We start from the raw sequence: 18,237 nt of genomic DNA on the forward strand, positions 1-18,237 counted from the left end.
ATTTTTAAAAGTGGGTACCAAACTGACACATTTAAATAAAAGTGAGTACCATCCAACTAATTAAACCAATAAATAAATAAATATGTTTTTTTCTCTTTGGCTGAAATTGAAATTAACTTTTGTTTAAAATTTTGATGTATATATTGGTTCTCAAATTTGTAAATAATTGAAAATAATCCTTTATATCCAATTATATAAAATTGTTTTTTATTAAATACATCTCATATTATTTGAATTATTTACACCATTTAATATGTTATTATTACTTTAAAAAGAACTTTAACTATTATTTTTAAAGATTTTGAATAAAAATATATAAAAAATTCTTACATAAATAAATTCTAATTTTGTATAAAAGTTTAATAACTAAAAATATATTTAAATTAAAAAATGATTCGGAAAGTTTCTCCGTTTCAATGAAAGATAGAAAAGAAAAAAAATAGTATTTTATAAATTTATTTTAAATAAATAAATTTTATTAAAAATATATAACATGTAACTAATTTAATATAAAAATTATTTCAATAGTATTAGGGATTTAATTTATAATATATATATATATATATATATATATATATATATATATATATATATATATATTCAAAATAGTAAAATCTTAAAAAGAATTGTGAAGTAGAAACTTTAAATATAAATTTGCTATACCTTTAATTTTAACATAAATATATACCTCTTATATATTTTAATAAATTGATATTTTAAAAATAATATATGAACATGATTTACTCTTCTTTAGACGAGAAGTTTCTCTTTTATAATAAAAAGCAACAATTGTTCCATTTATTTGGATGGTGTTTTCTATGCTACCACTAAGAGGAATAGACTTTATGTCCTGGATCTAGATATGATAGATACACGTATTTAAACTTAACATGTCTCTGCCATTGTCATTTATGTTAAATAAATGAGAAACACATAAAAAAACCCATAAAGATTTGATTACGAATTTTATGATACATGTGAATCTTGAAATAATGACTACATGTGGTTTTCAATATTTAGTAAATATGAATATGTACATCTAATGAAACATAAATACGAAACTTTTGAGAAGTTCAAAGAATTAAAAAGTAACGTAGAAAATTGACATTCTTTTTTATATTTTATCCTAGTTTTCTCTATTTTTCTCTTTCCTTTTTGATCGGATCTTGTACTCATAATTTAATTTAAGATTGAGTATGTTTTTAGTCCTTTAATTTTCATTGAGAATTAGAATTAATTCTTTTTCGAAATTTTAACTAAATTTAGTTTCTCAATTTTAGAAATACGTGAATTTAATCTTTTTAACAAAATTTTGTAAAGTTTATTTCATGTTTAAAACATGTTTCATAATAACATTTGAATTATATACAACATTTAACAGATTTCTGCTTTAATGTTAGTTGAGAAACACATTTGAAATATCAAATAAACTTAACAAAATTTTATTAAAGAGACTAAATTCACACATTTCTAAAGATGACATATTAAATTGGTCCAAAGTTTTTCGAATAAACTAATTTTAATTTTCACTTAAATAATTAACACATTTCTACTCTAATGTTAGTTGAGAAACACATTTGAAATATCAATTAAACTTAATAAAATTTGATTAAAGGGACTAAATTCACACATTTCTAAAGATGACAGATTAAATTAGTCCAAAGTTTCAAAGAAAATAATTTTAATTTTCACTAAAAGTTAATGAAAGTTAAGGAACAAAAACATATTTAACCCTTCAATTTATGTCTAACTTTTAATATCTATACATGAGTTGTTCTTTTGGAATGACGATTGAAGGATAAATGTTAGGAATTCAAGTGTGAGTCTAAGTCCCACATTGGCTAAAAAATGAGAAAGTAGAGCACTATATAAGAATAAAGACCTATAAACCCATTGCCTTAAGGTTTTGGGTTGATAGTGGTGTCAATTCCTAATGTGGTTGGACTCAGGTCTCATTGGTGTTGTATCTCCCTAATGAACTTCCTCTATAAACCTAACAATAAACACGTCTGAAAGGATAAAGAAGCACTTGGTGGGGCAGAGAGGATTGCATTATGCTCTTTTTTAGTTTGGTTAATGTGTTTGCATTCTAATTCTCTTGTGTTAATCCTTTCTTATGCTTTTGAAGTTGCACACTTTTCACTTTTAGTTTTTTTTTTAATCTTTTATTCATTGTTTATAGTTAAAGTGGTCAAAACATGTCATCTGATCCAATTTACCACTAATTGATCATTTAGTGAATTAATCTTATCTGACTCACTTATAGTGAGTTTAAGAGATTTGAGTGTAACTCAATCCCACTACAGGTTAATGTGTTAAACAGGATGGTTCACTTAATTAAAAAAATATATTTTTTCTTTAATCTAACATTTTTTTAATATGTAACCAAAATCCAAAAAGTGCAAACCTATTTTAATTTTTTTTTTATTTCAGACCATAAATAAATCATTCATCCAAAAAACTAAATTATAAGTCTAAATAAAATCTATATAATCTCAAATAATCCAAATAATTTTTTTTTTTTTATGTTCAGATTGGTAAGCTAGATTCTTAGTGGGTCAGGTCCACTTTTGGCTTGTACTGAATTTTTTTTAATCCATTTTTGTCCTATACTGAATTCTTTTTAGGACGATGGTAGTTTGACACCGATACTACCATTTGACACTCATATAAATTAATATTTTATTAAGAAAAGTTGGTGTCAAATGGTAGTTATTTGGGAACGGTGGTGTCAAAATAATTTTTTTTTTCTTTTTAATCTAACCTGGCTCGAACTTGTGATGAGTCAAGTTGACTCAGGAATTTTAATAACTCTATTTATAGTTTTTTTTTTAAATAAGTTGAAGTACCGTGTCTTCTCCATTTCTATTATGATTTTTGATTGCTGATAAGTAGTGAGTTATTTATGTATTTCTTTGTTTATTTTATTTTTATTATCTCTTATATGCTTACATGCATATTTATATGACTTTATGAATTATTAAATTTATATTAATTAAGTAAAAGATATCTTAGTTGTTTCAATCCTTTTTATAACAAAATTGATGAATTTGTTTTCTAATTCTTAATTAAAACACTAAATTATAATATAAACTTCATCATGAATAAATGTCTAATACGTTTTAAGCGTAACAAGCAAGTATCAACTTGATTCTATTCGTAAGAGTCATGTTCAACACATCCTCAATAATTTTGGTTGAACGGTGAAATTGTGAAGGATAAGAACTCGAAAGAAGAAAATATTGCTAGCTTGAACAATTTTTAGCATTGTATACCTAATATTAAGTCCTATATTGTGACAACATCAAAGCAATTGGGTAGGCTAAGGAATCATGAATCCAACAATACAAAATTTGAATGGACTAATTAATGATAAAGTCGTGATAATTAATAAATATTATGAGAGGATCAAATCTACTTAAAATGTAATTTTAAAAAATTACATATATAAACTCATTCACGCTTTTTTTTTTAATTAGTAGTTTTGAATAGATTCTGCTGCACTCATAAGAACACAAATTGAACTGTTTGGCTATACATCACAGGAAAATATATGGACAATTATAATGTTTTTAATTCCTATAGGAAAGGGAACAAAATTTTGTATTATAGCAAGAAAGGTTTTTGGGACTAATATTCTTGTAAATTTTGTATATTCTTGTAAATGAGTTAAAATATTCCAAATACTTCATTATAATTATAAATATTTTTATTGATAAAAAAAAAACTTTGAATGAAGTCCTAACTTGGAAAATAACTCCGTCAATCAGCCAAATAAAAGAAATTGCCATTCCGTAATACTCATAATCAAAATTAAAGGTTTGGATAAACAAAAAAAATCTAGCCAATTAAAATCTTTGAGCTTGAAGGTGTGTAATTATTGATAATTAACCAATGTTTTTAAACAAAATTAATTATTGGTAAATACTTCTTACCTATATAGTACACAGTTTCTAAAAATTATCAGAAAAAAGAATCTTAAAGAAATAAAATTTAAAAAGTTAATAACCTTTTTTTATTCTGTATCCTGTATCCAGTCTGTGCAATTTACATTTCTGAGGCGTTAAAATGATTTAATATGATTCCACCTACTCAATTTCTAAGGAATTCAAGTAACTGTTGAGGTGGAATGATTACTTGAAAATTCAACAACTTATTTCCAACTCATATTAACATTTTCCTTTATAAAATAATAATATTATATTTATTTTTTATTTTTTCATTCAATAAGTGATTAAGAAAATAATTAATCAGGTTCAACATAACAATAAAAAAACAAATATCATGGTCAAACATTGCTGTGGGAGTTACATTTTTTGAATCAACTTAGTCCTATGAATTCTTAACCAAACCACCTTATTACCTCTCTATTCCAGAAACCTTAAACTTCACCAACCCAAATTCACCATGGAAGAACCATACTCCATGCTCCAGAATGCACCAACTATGGAACCAACCATGTTAAACACTCAAGAAGGCACACCCAGGAATTGGAATCAAGACCCACTGCTACTCCATCAACACCTTCTCACTCCACAAATGGAAAGCACTTCTCAAGGCTCAATCAACAATTCCACCTGCAGTTCGTCCCTTCAATATCATGTGTTATCCCTTTTAGAGGGAATAATTAACGAAAAACACATAGAAGAAACCCTAATCCAATCCAAGCTTTTGTCGAGCAATGTTGGGTCCATTGCTGCCACAGCAACAGCAACGTACATGCCACCTTCGGTACTTTACTTTACAATAATTCGTTCAATTTTATTCTTCTTACGTGAAATGTTGTAGCAGGATTATTAATGAAAGGGAACGAAATGATTGTGGAGAGAACGATCGAAGACAGCATGAAACGTGTCTTGATTTGGTTGCCAAAACAATTGGTAGCAAGAGCTCTGTGTATCGAGGAGTAGTCAAGTACGTGTATATGATTCTCTTTCAAATAATGAACCTGCTGCATTAGTTTTTATTTGATTTTTTGTAACCCTGAATGAAAGGAAAAATTAATTCTGATATAGGTGCAACGAAGATCGTTTTGAAGCATTTGTGTGGGATAAGAGCGATCCAGGGGAAAAAGGAAGAACAGGTTGAAATAGACTTTAGAACATATTATATCTTTTCAATTCTCCGTTTATTTGCTTTTCTGAACAAACTACTCGCTAACCTCGTTTCATTCTTTTTACTTGTATGTCTGCATCTTCTTCAACTGCTGCAGTTTACATTGGTTAGTACAATTTGCTTTCCTGCAAGTGTTGGTTATGTTAATGTGAATAGCAGATGATAAAATCTTGGTTTTTGTGTGAATCTTTCTCTGATCTTTTCTTGCTTCTGTTGGCAGGTGCTTATTCATCTGAAGTTGACGCCGCCAAAGCTCATGATTTGGTGTCAATCAGAATAGGGGGCTTAAAAGCATTAACCAATTTTCATGTATGTTTCATTCATTATAGATGCATTTATGAATTTCATAAATATAATCTTGCTGCAGATTTTGATTCAATTGTTATTAATTAGTTGAATTCCTTCTCATAAAGCATATACTATTATTTGTAGGTGAGGTGTTATTCCAAGGACATGGATGAAATGAGAAGAATGAGCAAATGGGACTATATTTGTGCTGTTAGAGGGTAAGATGTGATTTTTTTTGTGAATCTTCTTATAGCTGGGATAGCAGCCTTGTTATGTGTAATACTGTTATATACTTTGTAAAATATTGTCAAATAGAAAAAATACATAGATCTTATGCAAATAAAATTTTAGATAAGAGAGAAGAAAATAAGAAAAGAAAAGGAGTTTTCCCCACAAATAAAAATCGACTTATTTGGTGAGTTAATATATCAGTAAAGGGAGAAGTTTTATAAAATTAGAAAGTGATGTATAGACTCATAAAAAAGGAACATATAATAAATTTGTATTACTTCAATGAGTTAAGTGTAGAATCTTTCAATTAATTTCTTAAAACTATTAATTGTATTTCTTTCAAACAGCTATGTAAAATTGGTCTGTTTTTTTTATTAAATGAGGTTCTAAATCGTCATTGCTGCTGTAATCTTGATTTGTTCTGATACTCAATATTATATGAAATCATGGTTGATATTAACATCACATAAAATTATATATAAATATACACGGTTGTTCTTATTACAAATACACTATGAAGAAAAACATGTTAACATTTCAGCTAAAACCATTTTCTCAAAACATTCTGTCAAATATCAGTGTCCTTTTATCTAACACTAGAATGAAAGTCAGCATATTACATATGCTTGTGATCACTTAACAGTGGTCTCCAAATATTATTTTTTCTTTTTATCCTGACTTGTCAGATCAACTGATATTGCTCCTCTGTATTTATTTGTTTAGAATGACAATAGCAAAATGATTCTTTTAGAAATCTTCAACCATTAGTATGAGTTCATAATTAAGATAAAGAAATTCATGATTGCAATGGAAACTTGAAAAAATATCAGGTTGGGCAAGGGCTATACAGATGGTGATTCCCCTTTCCGTGGCGTCTACAGGTTTGCATTCCTTCTTTCTCTCTTTCGTTTTTTTACTCTCTCTATCTCTCTAATTCCTTCCACAAACAGGGTTCCGACAAGCAGAAAATGGGAAGCAAGGCTGGGTCGTGAGGGGTCACCAACCATACACTTGGGAACTTATTGTGAGTTCATACAAATATTCCAACTCTTCAAATTCATGTTGTAATTTATGGCACACTGAATAGATAAGCATCAACATGCATGTGTAGTTTAACGTAAGACATATGATTGTGTACTTCAGACACTGCAGAGGATGCAGCGAGAGCTTATGACATTATATCAATAAAACTGAAGGGAGGGGAAGCAATTACCAACTTTGACTGGAATTCCTATGAAACTGAGGGCATAATGGAGAGTGTGATTTCTCAATCAACGGACGGATCGATCATTCTGCAGAAAGAAGAAAAAAACAAAGAAACCGAAGCATCTCCTCAAAACAGCTCTTCAGTTCAATGCCATTCTCAACCACCCAGCATCCCATCCATTTGTCGTTGCTGCCACAACCAAATTCTCACACCAACCAACCCTCATGCTCTTGGTGCCATTGCTGATCCTGCTGGAAACAGTGGAAGTAACAATTCAATTGTTAACGATGCTGTACAGTTTCGAAACGAGAATGTAACACAGCAACAGCCACGCCCACTTCAGACTCAGAGGCAAGTCTGTTTCAACGATGCCTCTAATCAGAACCTTGTCAACAACAATCAGCTTCCAAATCACAATGCAGCACAGCAACAGTCACTTCAGACTCCGATGCAAGTGAGTTTCAACAATGGCTTTAATCAGACCCTTGTGAACAATAACTACAGCAACAACACCAACACCAACACCAACAACCAGTTTCTGCCTCAGGGTTCTAACCTTGCTTTGCCTGCTACTGGGATCCGAAATCTGGAGTTAGAAAAGTGCGTCCGTTTCCCTGATTGGAGATCAGGTTTCGGAAAGAAGCTACTTGGAGGGAACTTGGAATTGGAATCTTTAAGCAACATTGCTGCCCTGAGTCTGCAAGCTCTACCTCAAGTCACGCTGAATGGTAGCACAGGAGCAACACAGCTACACTCACCTGCATTGCAGCAAAGTTATGAGCATCAGAACTTGAACTCCTGCTCCTCTGATAGTTTTCAGAATCCTGTTTCTGAACCAAACAACAACGGCTTCCAAAGCCAACTTGATTTGGACATGATAGATTATCTCAACAGGTCTTACATAGAAGACACTGATTTCACATGTGATTATGACATGTTTTCAGCCTTGAATGGGGGTAGATAAGACCTCCAGTGCTGCCAATGCCAGTAGCTTTACATAATTTCTCATTTGTCATTTGTCATTCAAAGCTGATTCAAACTTTGTCTCAAACTGTGTGGTTTCAGTAAGTGAACATTAATCAGTGTTGATTCAAACTTTCTCTTACCTATGATTGAATCCAGATGATTAAATAATTTTCTTTACCTTCATATTTTTGGAATGTGAAATTGAGTAAGGAATTTAAGAAGTTCTGAATTAATTAACTATTTCTTTTTGCAAACCAGCGGTTGATGCTAACCCTTTTGGTTTCTCTGTTGGTTAAAAAGTTTCACTTAATTAGGAATGTTACTTCTTCATTTAGACATTGACTACTAAATTTGGGTATGTTTGCGAATGGATTCATACGTATTGAAGTGAAATTATAATTAAAAGTAAATATATCAGACATACAAAATTATATTGAGGTAATACATATTTGTAAACAATATATATGCAGTTTTTTTTAATTTTCTTCCTTTACAGCTAACCATAGAAGAAAAAAAATCTATAAATAAAAACTGTACATTGTTTTTTTATTATATGAATATACAATTTGTAGTCTCATATATAGATATATATTAATTGTTAAAAACTACTCTTGTTAACAAATATATTTGGATTTGTTGGCATATAACAAATTTATAGCCCAATATTACTTATTACAGCACTAAATAAAAAATATTTATATGTCTGCAATGGACCAATATTACTCAATACAGCAATAAATTAAAAATATTTAAATGTTCCACAAAACACTACTATTAATGTCTTGTCACTAATATTTAGAGACGGAAATATTTATAAAAATGATAAAATTAAACATTATGTAAGAAAAATCTCATAAATTCAATGTTTTCAAATTTGGAGTTATAAAGGATATCAATCTTTTGGAATCACTGATATAATCCCTCACTAATGATACTTTTTAGAAAAAGTACATCAGTAGTATCAGAGTCATTGATTTGTTTTGATGACCGACTTAGATCATTATGATAACAAGAACAACAAAATACAAAAACACCACAATCACACAACAACGGTATGATGACTTTACACTTGAGAGAAAATATACCTTATGAAAGAGACTCATTATTAGAGAAAAGATTGTTAGGAATAATATAAATATAAATCTAAGTCTCACTATGTAATAACAAAGTTAAATATCATATAAAAAAAAGTACTCGTAAACTCAATATTTTAAAATTTTTGGTTAAAAGTGATTAAACTCAATGGCTTATATTGAAATTTTGCTTTATTTGATTTATTTAATGTCATCATAAGTTATATATAAATATGTTATACATGACTTGTTTTACATTTTATTGAAAAGAAAATTTTGTTCAATGTTTACAAATTATATAAGTTATTTGATATCTGTGGACCTGTGGTTTTAATTTTTCATTTAATTAATGAATAGTTCACTATAAATGCATGAGTTCATATAAAAATTGCAAAAAAAAAGGCAGAATTTCATTGATGTTTATTTAAGTTCAATAAGCAAAGAATCGCTATGTATTATTTTTATTATTTACACTTAAATATTCTAATATTCCTTTTTTAAAGTTGATTTTTTAATTTGGATATCTTTTATTAATTTAACTTTTTAATATATTGAATATTTGAAAAATAATTTAATATATTTTTAGATATTAAATTCAGTAATAATTACTTTTCTATAATTATCTATTATAATTTTTAATATGATAATTCGTATATTAAAATATATATATATATATATATATATATATATATATATATATATATATGTATGTATTGCATTGAATATATATAATAAATACAGTAGTTAATATTTTCCTGTCAAAAACTTAATTATATTGGGAGATTTAAAGAAACAATTGTGTTTAATATTTTTCTTATGCTTTTAATATTAATTCATCTGTTTAACTTAATTTTTTTTATCACATATAATTTATTATTTTCAATATTTTAAATTTTAACGCAAATTTCAATATATAATTATTTATCATAAATCTTAAATATATTAAAGGCCTGCTAAAGTAATGAAGTATATATGATGATATGGAATGAATAAGATTTGTCAGTATAAGTTTAACGACGTTTAAATTTTCATTTTAACAACCTGGCTAAAACGGATAAACAAGAAAATGACAAATTTGACAGTTTCTTTCTCGAGAGGACCAGTTTTTTAAATTATTTCTTTTGGGTTCTCTATGTATTTGTTTCAGTTTTTTAAAATAAATTAGAAACTAAATAAATAAATATGTTGAAAACTATTTTGTACCGTTTTTTATATCTGTATTTTGTTCGCTAATATGGTCCACCCAATGTTTGAATTAAGTTGAGTCAAAAAACGTTCTTAAGAACTTCGGTTAATCCGATTAAACAGTCATGATTAAAAAAATAAAATAAATAATTACTCTGACACAATACAACTCAAATATCTAGGTTTTATTTACTTTCCAACTGCCACTTTTCCCTTCATTTTCCTCAAAATAAACATAATAATAATTTAAGAATTGTTTTATGAGCATTATCATTACTATATAAATTTTATCTATTACTTAGTCTTTTGTTATTTTTAATTAAATTTTTATTATAGATGGGGTAAAGAAGATATTTCAAGATATGAATATTTCTTGAATTTCTTTTAAGATCCTAATTATAATGTTATAGAATTGTACATGAATGAGTTGATGTTATACGATTTTGGATTATATTTTTAGTTTAAGATGATTTTAAAATGTATCTGTTATTTGGAGTTAAAAGTTTTAAGATGAAATATCTTTTTTATTCTTTAAGTGACACATAAAATTGAATTCAATCTCTTTCAAGATTTTGATTTTGATTTAATTTAGTCTCAAACTTTAAAAATGTGTTCTATTAAAGTATTTATTTTATTTATATTATTTGACACATTTTCATTTTAATGTTAACTATTTTAGATTAGTATTTGAGTCTTTTATACCCTTTGACATATTTCTGATTCAATATTAACTAATAATAACAAAATTTAGTTAAAATAACAAAATTCGCACATATTTAAAAATAAAAAATTAAATTATTCAAAAATTTTGAAAATGAACCAATTCTAATTTTCACACTTAAGATCTGTTTGTTTCAACATACAGGAACTTTTTTTTTGTCTTATTTCACTTTCTCTTCAATGTTGAAGAGATTTACAAAGAAAATATAATTAATTTATTTTTAAATAAAGTTAATTTTAATATAAAATAATACTAATAAAATAATAATATAATGTGATAATAATAATGTAAATAATAATAATAATAATGAATATAAATAATAATAATAATTTACATTTTTATTAATTAAAATATTTTTTAATCTATTAAATCTATCTTATCATTCATTAATTTTAATAAATTTTCATCTCAAATATCTTAATTTCTCATTATCTTTTTCTTAATCCTAATAATCACACCTTCTTCTCCTTTTCCTATCAAATATACTCAAATTCACTTCCTCAAATCCATCATTCCATCCAAACAAAACCTTAAAATTAAGGGACTAAAAATATATTCAACCAAAATCTTAAGATGGGTATTTTGAATTAACTTTGAGATTATTTATATGTTATTTAAAATTAAGATGGATATTTTTAAGCATATTAATATAATATTTACACTTATTATTTATTGGTATTACTTTTTATATATTAACATGGTTATTATAGTAATTTGGAATTTTATTTTATTTTCAAACTACAAAAAAATACATTGAAGGAAAAAAAAAACAAACACTATGCTGTAATTTTTAAAAAAGTTAAGGGAATTGGTGTATTTAACTCATCAATCTTTGATAATTTAGAAGGTTATCAATAAGAATAATGAAATATATATACATCCATTTTGTGTATAATTATTATATTTTTGTTTTTTTTATTCTTTTCTTCTTATTATCACATTATATAACTTATAAATATATCATTTTTTTTCTAAGTATATATTATAAGTGTTAATAAACTATATATATATATATATATATATATTATAAGTGTTAATAAACTATATATATAAGTGTGTTTTTAGTAATTTAATTGGGAGTTTGCAAGAGTAATTGTGCCTTTACTATTTCATTAAATAAATAGCTCATTCGTATTTATTAACATTAAAGTATTAATTAAAATTTACAATAAAGTTAATTAAAAATTGTTAAGGAGTGAATAGGCTCTAACATAAGATATCATGTTAAAAAATAAATTTTTAGTCCACCTCTATCTCATAAAACATACTTGGTCTTATCTCTATTCTATGTATGACTTCAAGAAAATATATATTAAAAAGATGAAGTTATAAAAAAGGGGTTAAGTATGTTTTTTGTTTCCCTTTGACACAAAATTGGATTCGTCCATGTCCGAAATTTTGATACATTTTAGTCTCAAACCTTTCAAAATGAATAGATATAGTCCTTTTAACACCCACCTACACATTAAATTTTTTGTTGTGTCAAATGCCTTTCATTTTAGCATTTGACTTATTTAAATTGTTTGACACATTTTTGCTTCAATGTCAGTTAATAAACGTGGTTGACACATCAAAATAATTTAACAAGATTGTGTTAAAAGGATTATATCCATTCCATTCATTTTAAAGTTTGAGGACTATAATGTGTCAAAGTTTCAAACAGAAACAAATTCCAATTTTGTATGAAATTTAGGGACTAAAAATATATTTAAAATAGTATTTAAAAAATGGTTAAATATGTATTTGGTCCTTTAACTTTTAATCAAAATTGACATTATAGTTCTTCTTCGAAATTTTGACCTAATTTAGTTCCTATCTTTATAAATGTGTGTATTTAGCCATGTTAACCAAATTTTGTTAAGTTTATTTAACATTTCAAATGTGTTTTATGATAACATTTGAGTTATTTTTTCCGTTTGACATATTTTCACATCAATGTTAACTAAAAAATGCATTCAAAAAGAGTTCAAAACATCAAATAAACTTAACAAAAGTGGGTTAAAAGGAATAAAGTCACACATACATAAAGATGGAGACTAAATTACTCCAAAATTTTGAAGAGGGACTAATTCTAATTTTCGTACAGAGACAAAAAATATATTTAACCCAAAATGATAGCAGCATTTGGGTGAGAAATGACATTGGTGCATGTTTCAAAAGCAGAAAACAACAAAAAGGAAACTTCTATACGTTAGAGTGAGCGTTCACTTATGTTAATAATGATCCTATACACGTAGATAGACGTTGGAAATGTTTTGCAAAGTGAGAACGAAGGTCTATAAAAGGACATCAAACACAGAATGATAATTGCAATTTGTGGGAAAACAAGAAAATGATGAACAGACCCAAAATCTCAATAAAGGGTGGCAAATAGAATTGGAGATACGTACAATCGTACTCTTCTTTTCTCTTCTCAGGTAAAAATACTGATTTGGATCTCAATCCCTAATTTCCAACAATTTACACAACTAAGAGTAGCAACTGTTACTAATACTATTCTTTTTGCTGCAGCGTTTCCGATCTTGGCATATAATCAGAGTACATCAACCGAATCAGATATTGGAAGAAAGTTCTTCTTACATGCATTAGTAAGGCCAAAACTCATTTTCGAAATTTTCAATGCATGTAATTATTTTACCCGTTATGATAACACTTCAAATCATTTACACATGCATCAAACTTAGATGCTAAAATCTTGATTTTCCTTAACACGATCTTCTCAAATTAACTTTCATTGTTGAGATTCAAACCTCACATTTGAAAAGTTAGATGGCTCTATTTTTCCTTCTCAATTTCTCTATTTCTTGGATCTTCGTTTTCTCGCAATTTCCTAACTTTTGAATGATAAAACTTTTTTTTTCAAGATATTGACATATTATATTCTTTGAATCTCATTATTATTTTGTGTTGTGTGTACCGACATTTTTATTCTCATTTTTTATTAATATGTTTTTTTATTTTTATTTGTGTTGATGCTGTTTTTATTTTATTTGTTGAATTTATATTAGGATTATAAATGTGTTTTTTTTGTCCAGTTTTGTTTTTTATATTTTTTGCAAATAAATATATATATATATATATATATATATATATATATATATATATATATATATATATATATATATATATATATATATATATATATATATATATATATATATATATATATATATATATATATATATATATATATATATATATATCGATGATAAACCATAATTTTTTTGACAAAATTATTAATGTGTAGTCTTTTGGTAGATAAGATTCAGATATAAAGTTTACGTTCAAAACGGGGTTTTCTGAACAAAGACAACTCAAGTTTAAGGGAATGAAAACGTACCTTTTTTGTAACAAAAATCTTAGAGAAAAACCTTTCTCAATTTTACAATTGTCACTACCTCCATCTTTTTGTTGTTTTGGTCCTCTTCTTTCGTCCATTACTCAATCCATTCAACCATTGAAGATTTATGTAGTGTTTGGATCCAACGACAAATTTACATTAAGCGCAAATTTACAACGAAAGTTGAAATATCAAGGCAATTAAGCACAAAAAATGATACAATGTTTTTTAAAAAACATTTTTCACGATTATAAGAAGATTTGCAAAGAAACACATATCCTATAATATATATATATATATATATAATATATATATATATATATATATAATATATATATATATATATATATATATATATATATACATATATATATATATATATATATATATATTATTTTATAATAAAATATTTGTGTTTTATTCCAAAATAACAAATATTTATAATAAATATAAATAATAATAATAATTTTTTAATTTATTAAATACATTACATCACTCACTAATTTTTATTAACTTTCTTCTCAGATCCTTTAATCTAAACAATTTCATTCTCACCTTCATTTTCTCTCAAATGCACTCATTTCCACTTTCTCAAATCCACTGGTCAATCTAAACACAACCTTAGTTTTTTTTTTTTCATAATTTTGTTTAGATCGATTATTTTATACTTATCATTACTTTAAATTATGGATTCTAATTTAAGATTAACAACAAATATTAAATAGATTAATCTTATTATCTATTGAAAGAAATGTTAAATAAAATTAATTGTGATGTTTTAATAAATAATTTTGCATAAAAAAATTTAAAAAATAAATTTTAAATAAAATATCTATTTTTTAAATTTGTTTTAGACATCCTATGATCTTGAGTCCGACCCTAATTGATGTCAAATACAAATTTTGTTATCTTTACTACTTTTCACCAAGTTAAACCAAAACGTTTCATCATCTTGGTTGTGTTTTGTATCTTGCATGCATGTAACTTTTCTTTCTACAATAGTGAAATGAGATGTTCAATTTTGGTTGTTGATGATTGACTTGTACCTTCCTCTGGACCCTTGTTATCAGACAATAGTTGGCTTTTTATCTACCAAATCATAAAATTTAATCCTGCAGTAGATTTTGTTCACTTCTTATACCCTACACAAGTTTGTAACCTTTTATCCATTTCCATAAAACCCATCTCAAAAGTATTCCACAAGTACCGATTCATACTCACTGTTTTCTCTTGTCTTTAGGGTTTTAGGGTTTAGATTGATGTGGTACTATTATAGTCGTCATCTCCACACCACAACTAACAGCAATAATTTGTAAGACAAAAAATTCAACAAAAGAAATAAATAATAAAAGAGTTTGGAAAAGTGGTCTAATACTTTCTAAGTAAATCTAAAGGAAACCGCATTAAACTATTGATTTTAAGTTTTTTTTTTCTTCTTTAGTGGTTAGTATGATTATAAATTATAGTAATTAAGTTTTGTTTTGCCACAAAGTTCATGATTTACTTCCAGTTTCGGGGAGCAGAAACTAAAAATAGAAGTTCAATTCTCAAGTACCTGAGGGTTTTACAAGTAAAAAAATATGATAGTTTAAATCCTTCTAAAAGATAATACCTATTAAAACCATCCCTACCCTAACCAAATGGCAAATTTTCCTGTTTTCATTTGCTGTGTTTCTTTGAATCCCTAACTTTTACAATTTTTTTCCTTCATCTTTATTTTCTAATGAAACAGATCAATTTTGTTTTGGCAGGTGGTTTTTATTCAAATTCATTGTTACTTTACTGAGAGTGGTTTTCACTGTTTTCTCTTTAGGATTTCTCTTTGTTATAAACAAGAAAGAAAGAAGAAGATGTTTCCGACCAATTTTACATATGTTCAGCCTAATTCTGCTGCTTCTGAAGGATCCTCAGATTTGGATCATAGGGATGAGATGGACACAGAGTCTCATACATATGACGGAGTTCGAAAGTACATATACAGTATTCCGTTTATGAGTCTGCATTAACTATTCATTATGGATAACTATGAAACTGGCTAATGTGGGTTTTTTTGTGAACTCAGAGTCACAGGTAAATCAATCTATATAGCTGAAGTACGTGACAATGATGAAACCAAGGGCGAGCAATTAAGTAATTTTTAATGTTCATTATTTCAGAATTTCCATTTCCTGTATATATATATATATATATATATATATATATATATATATATATCCACCACATGATAAGTTCAAAATTCATTATGTTTACCTTATCTTGCAGTACATCTTGGTGAGTGAAGCAACATGTTCAAGTGCTTTTAATGACTTCAAAAGGGGAAGTGCAATGATTAATGCAACTCTGAGAACCTAAACTATCGTTTATGAATGGGAACATTTCAATAAAGAGCAAGTTCATGAAAACATGGTTTTATATTTGCACTAATCTAGCAATTGGTTGTTTTTATTACTGATCATGAAAATACTTTTCCTAATTTATTACATTATAAATATATATATCTGTGTGTGTATATATGGTGGGTGCTTGGACTAACAAATAACTTGAGCAGGTAAATTTGACAAAGACGTAAATGCAGCAAGAGCTCATGATATGGTGGCTCTGAAACTTGGGGGATCCGGTGTAAAAACAAACTTTCCAGTAAGCTACGTTTATATTAATTGGATTTATTTGTCATTCTCAAATATGAATATGCATATACGAATATAATAATAACAAGAATAGATAAAGTAAAGCACAATCCATGCACATAGTTATTTTATTTTACACTAAACCTGTCTTTAATGCATCATATATTGTCCAACAATATCTTTTGTTGTTCCAGGAAACTCAATACAAGTCAGCACTGGAGGCTATGACTGATATGTCAAAAACCGAAGTTGTGGATTCTGTCAGAATGTATTAATATCTTAAACTCCTACTTTCCTTGGTTCTCAATTCATTCATTTTCATTTTCCCTAATAAATATTGATCAGTGCAAATCATTTTGTATAAAGGTTGAGTTTCACTTTTACCAGGGCCATCTCCATTTATCGCGGAGTCTCCAGGTACACACAAAAATATAGCTGTTTGCCTTTTAACTTCTATCTATCTATCTATCTATATATATATATATATATATATATATATACATCTCTTTCACTCACTTCTACTTAATTTTCATCAGAGATTTCTCTACTGGGAAATGGCAAGCAGATCTTGATGAAGGCAACGACAATCGCATCTTCCTTGGATTATTCGGTGAAGTCTTTTATATGGTTCATTGTAGTATTTTTAAAGTATTATCATCATTTAATCTGTTTAAATCATTGATCAGTTTCTGAGCTTTTACGTGTATAAATAAACAGAATCAGAAGAGGAAGCAGCTAGGGCTTATGATATTGAGAGCATAAAGTTGAAAGGGCTCAAAGCCATTACTAATTTCAGTATCAGGTTTTATAACGTTGATGCCATTTTGCTTGGAGAGACTGATCCTGAAAAAGTGATGTATCAGCCACAATTCACTGTCCCTTTGGAAGCAATGCAGGCTTTTGATGAAGTGCTTTATAACATCACTGGCCAAGGGAATGTGAACAGGGAGGGAGTGCAAGAATTTCAAATGTCAACAGTGTCAGGAAAAACAGAAGAACATGCAAATTCTACAAATGTACCCTTACAAAGAGAAACTGATTCTACACATGTGGTGAATGGAAGTGAAGAGGGAAGCACGCCCAGGGAAAAGTTCGAAGCTTATATGAAATTCATCAAGAGACAAACTTGAAGTTGATTATGTTAGTGGACAAGTTCAGAATTGAGATTGTGATTCGCTGTCAAAACATTTGTTGTCGTTTGTGGAAGTTAAACTTTAATAGCACACTATAGTAGTGCAGTATCTTCTAAGAACTTGCTTGCATGCATGGCATGCTATTTTTATGTTTTATGTTTGGCTTGAACATTATACTTTTTGGTTTTAATCCTTATATTTATATCATTTAGTATTATATGCCGAGGGTTTGTATGTTTTTGCATGATCTTTAAGTTGAAAAAAATATTATATCTGTACAGGGTGTCATGTATGTCCCACTAATTAGTATAGTAGGTAAGTGTGGGAGAGATGTATCCGGACACGTGCACA

The 18,237-nt window shown here is 27.3% G+C and overlaps 2 protein-coding genes and 1 pseudogene across 3 annotated transcripts; all 3 read left to right on the plus strand.

Moving 5' to 3' along the window:
- Positions 1-4,331: 4,331 nt before the first annotated feature.
- On the plus strand, positions 4,332-5,105 carry LOC146888889 (uncharacterized). Its single transcript, XM_085669661.1, has 3 exons — positions 4,332-4,715; positions 4,792-4,914; positions 5,016-5,105. The coding sequence occupies exons 1-3, from the start codon at positions 4,408-4,410 to the stop codon at positions 5,086-5,088; spliced, it is 504 nt and encodes a 167-aa protein (XP_085525787.1). The 5' UTR covers positions 4,332-4,407; the 3' UTR covers positions 5,089-5,105.
- Positions 5,106-5,296: 191 nt separating this feature from the next.
- Positions 5,297-7,936, plus strand: LOC114196240 (uncharacterized; annotated as a pseudogene). The gene is made up of 5 exons (XR_014984097.1): positions 5,297-5,424; positions 5,548-5,621; positions 6,465-6,515; positions 6,585-6,658; positions 6,778-7,936. The product of XR_014984097.1 is annotated as an uncharacterized LOC114196240 (transcript).
- A 5,150-nt stretch (positions 7,937-13,086) lies between these two features.
- Positions 13,087-18,106, plus strand: LOC114175637 (AP2-like ethylene-responsive transcription factor PLT2). Its single transcript, XM_085675536.1, has 9 exons — positions 13,087-13,203; positions 13,298-13,374; positions 15,940-16,095; positions 16,189-16,256; positions 16,389-16,763; positions 16,948-17,021; positions 17,120-17,170; positions 17,290-17,363; positions 17,471-18,106. The coding sequence occupies exons 5-9, from the start codon at positions 16,716-16,718 to the stop codon at positions 17,881-17,883; spliced, it is 660 nt and encodes a 219-aa protein (XP_085531662.1). The 5' UTR covers positions 13,087-13,203; positions 13,298-13,374; positions 15,940-16,095; positions 16,189-16,256; positions 16,389-16,715; the 3' UTR covers positions 17,884-18,106.
- The last annotated feature ends 131 nt before the right edge of the window (positions 18,107-18,237 follow it).

The sequence above is a fragment of the Vigna unguiculata genome, chromosome 1, assembly GCF_037176805.1.
Source record: "Vigna unguiculata cultivar grain cowpea cultivar isolate G323 ecotype 2 chromosome 1, ASM3717680v1, whole genome shotgun sequence".
Lineage (NCBI taxonomy): Eukaryota > Viridiplantae > Streptophyta > Magnoliopsida > Fabales > Fabaceae > Vigna > Vigna unguiculata.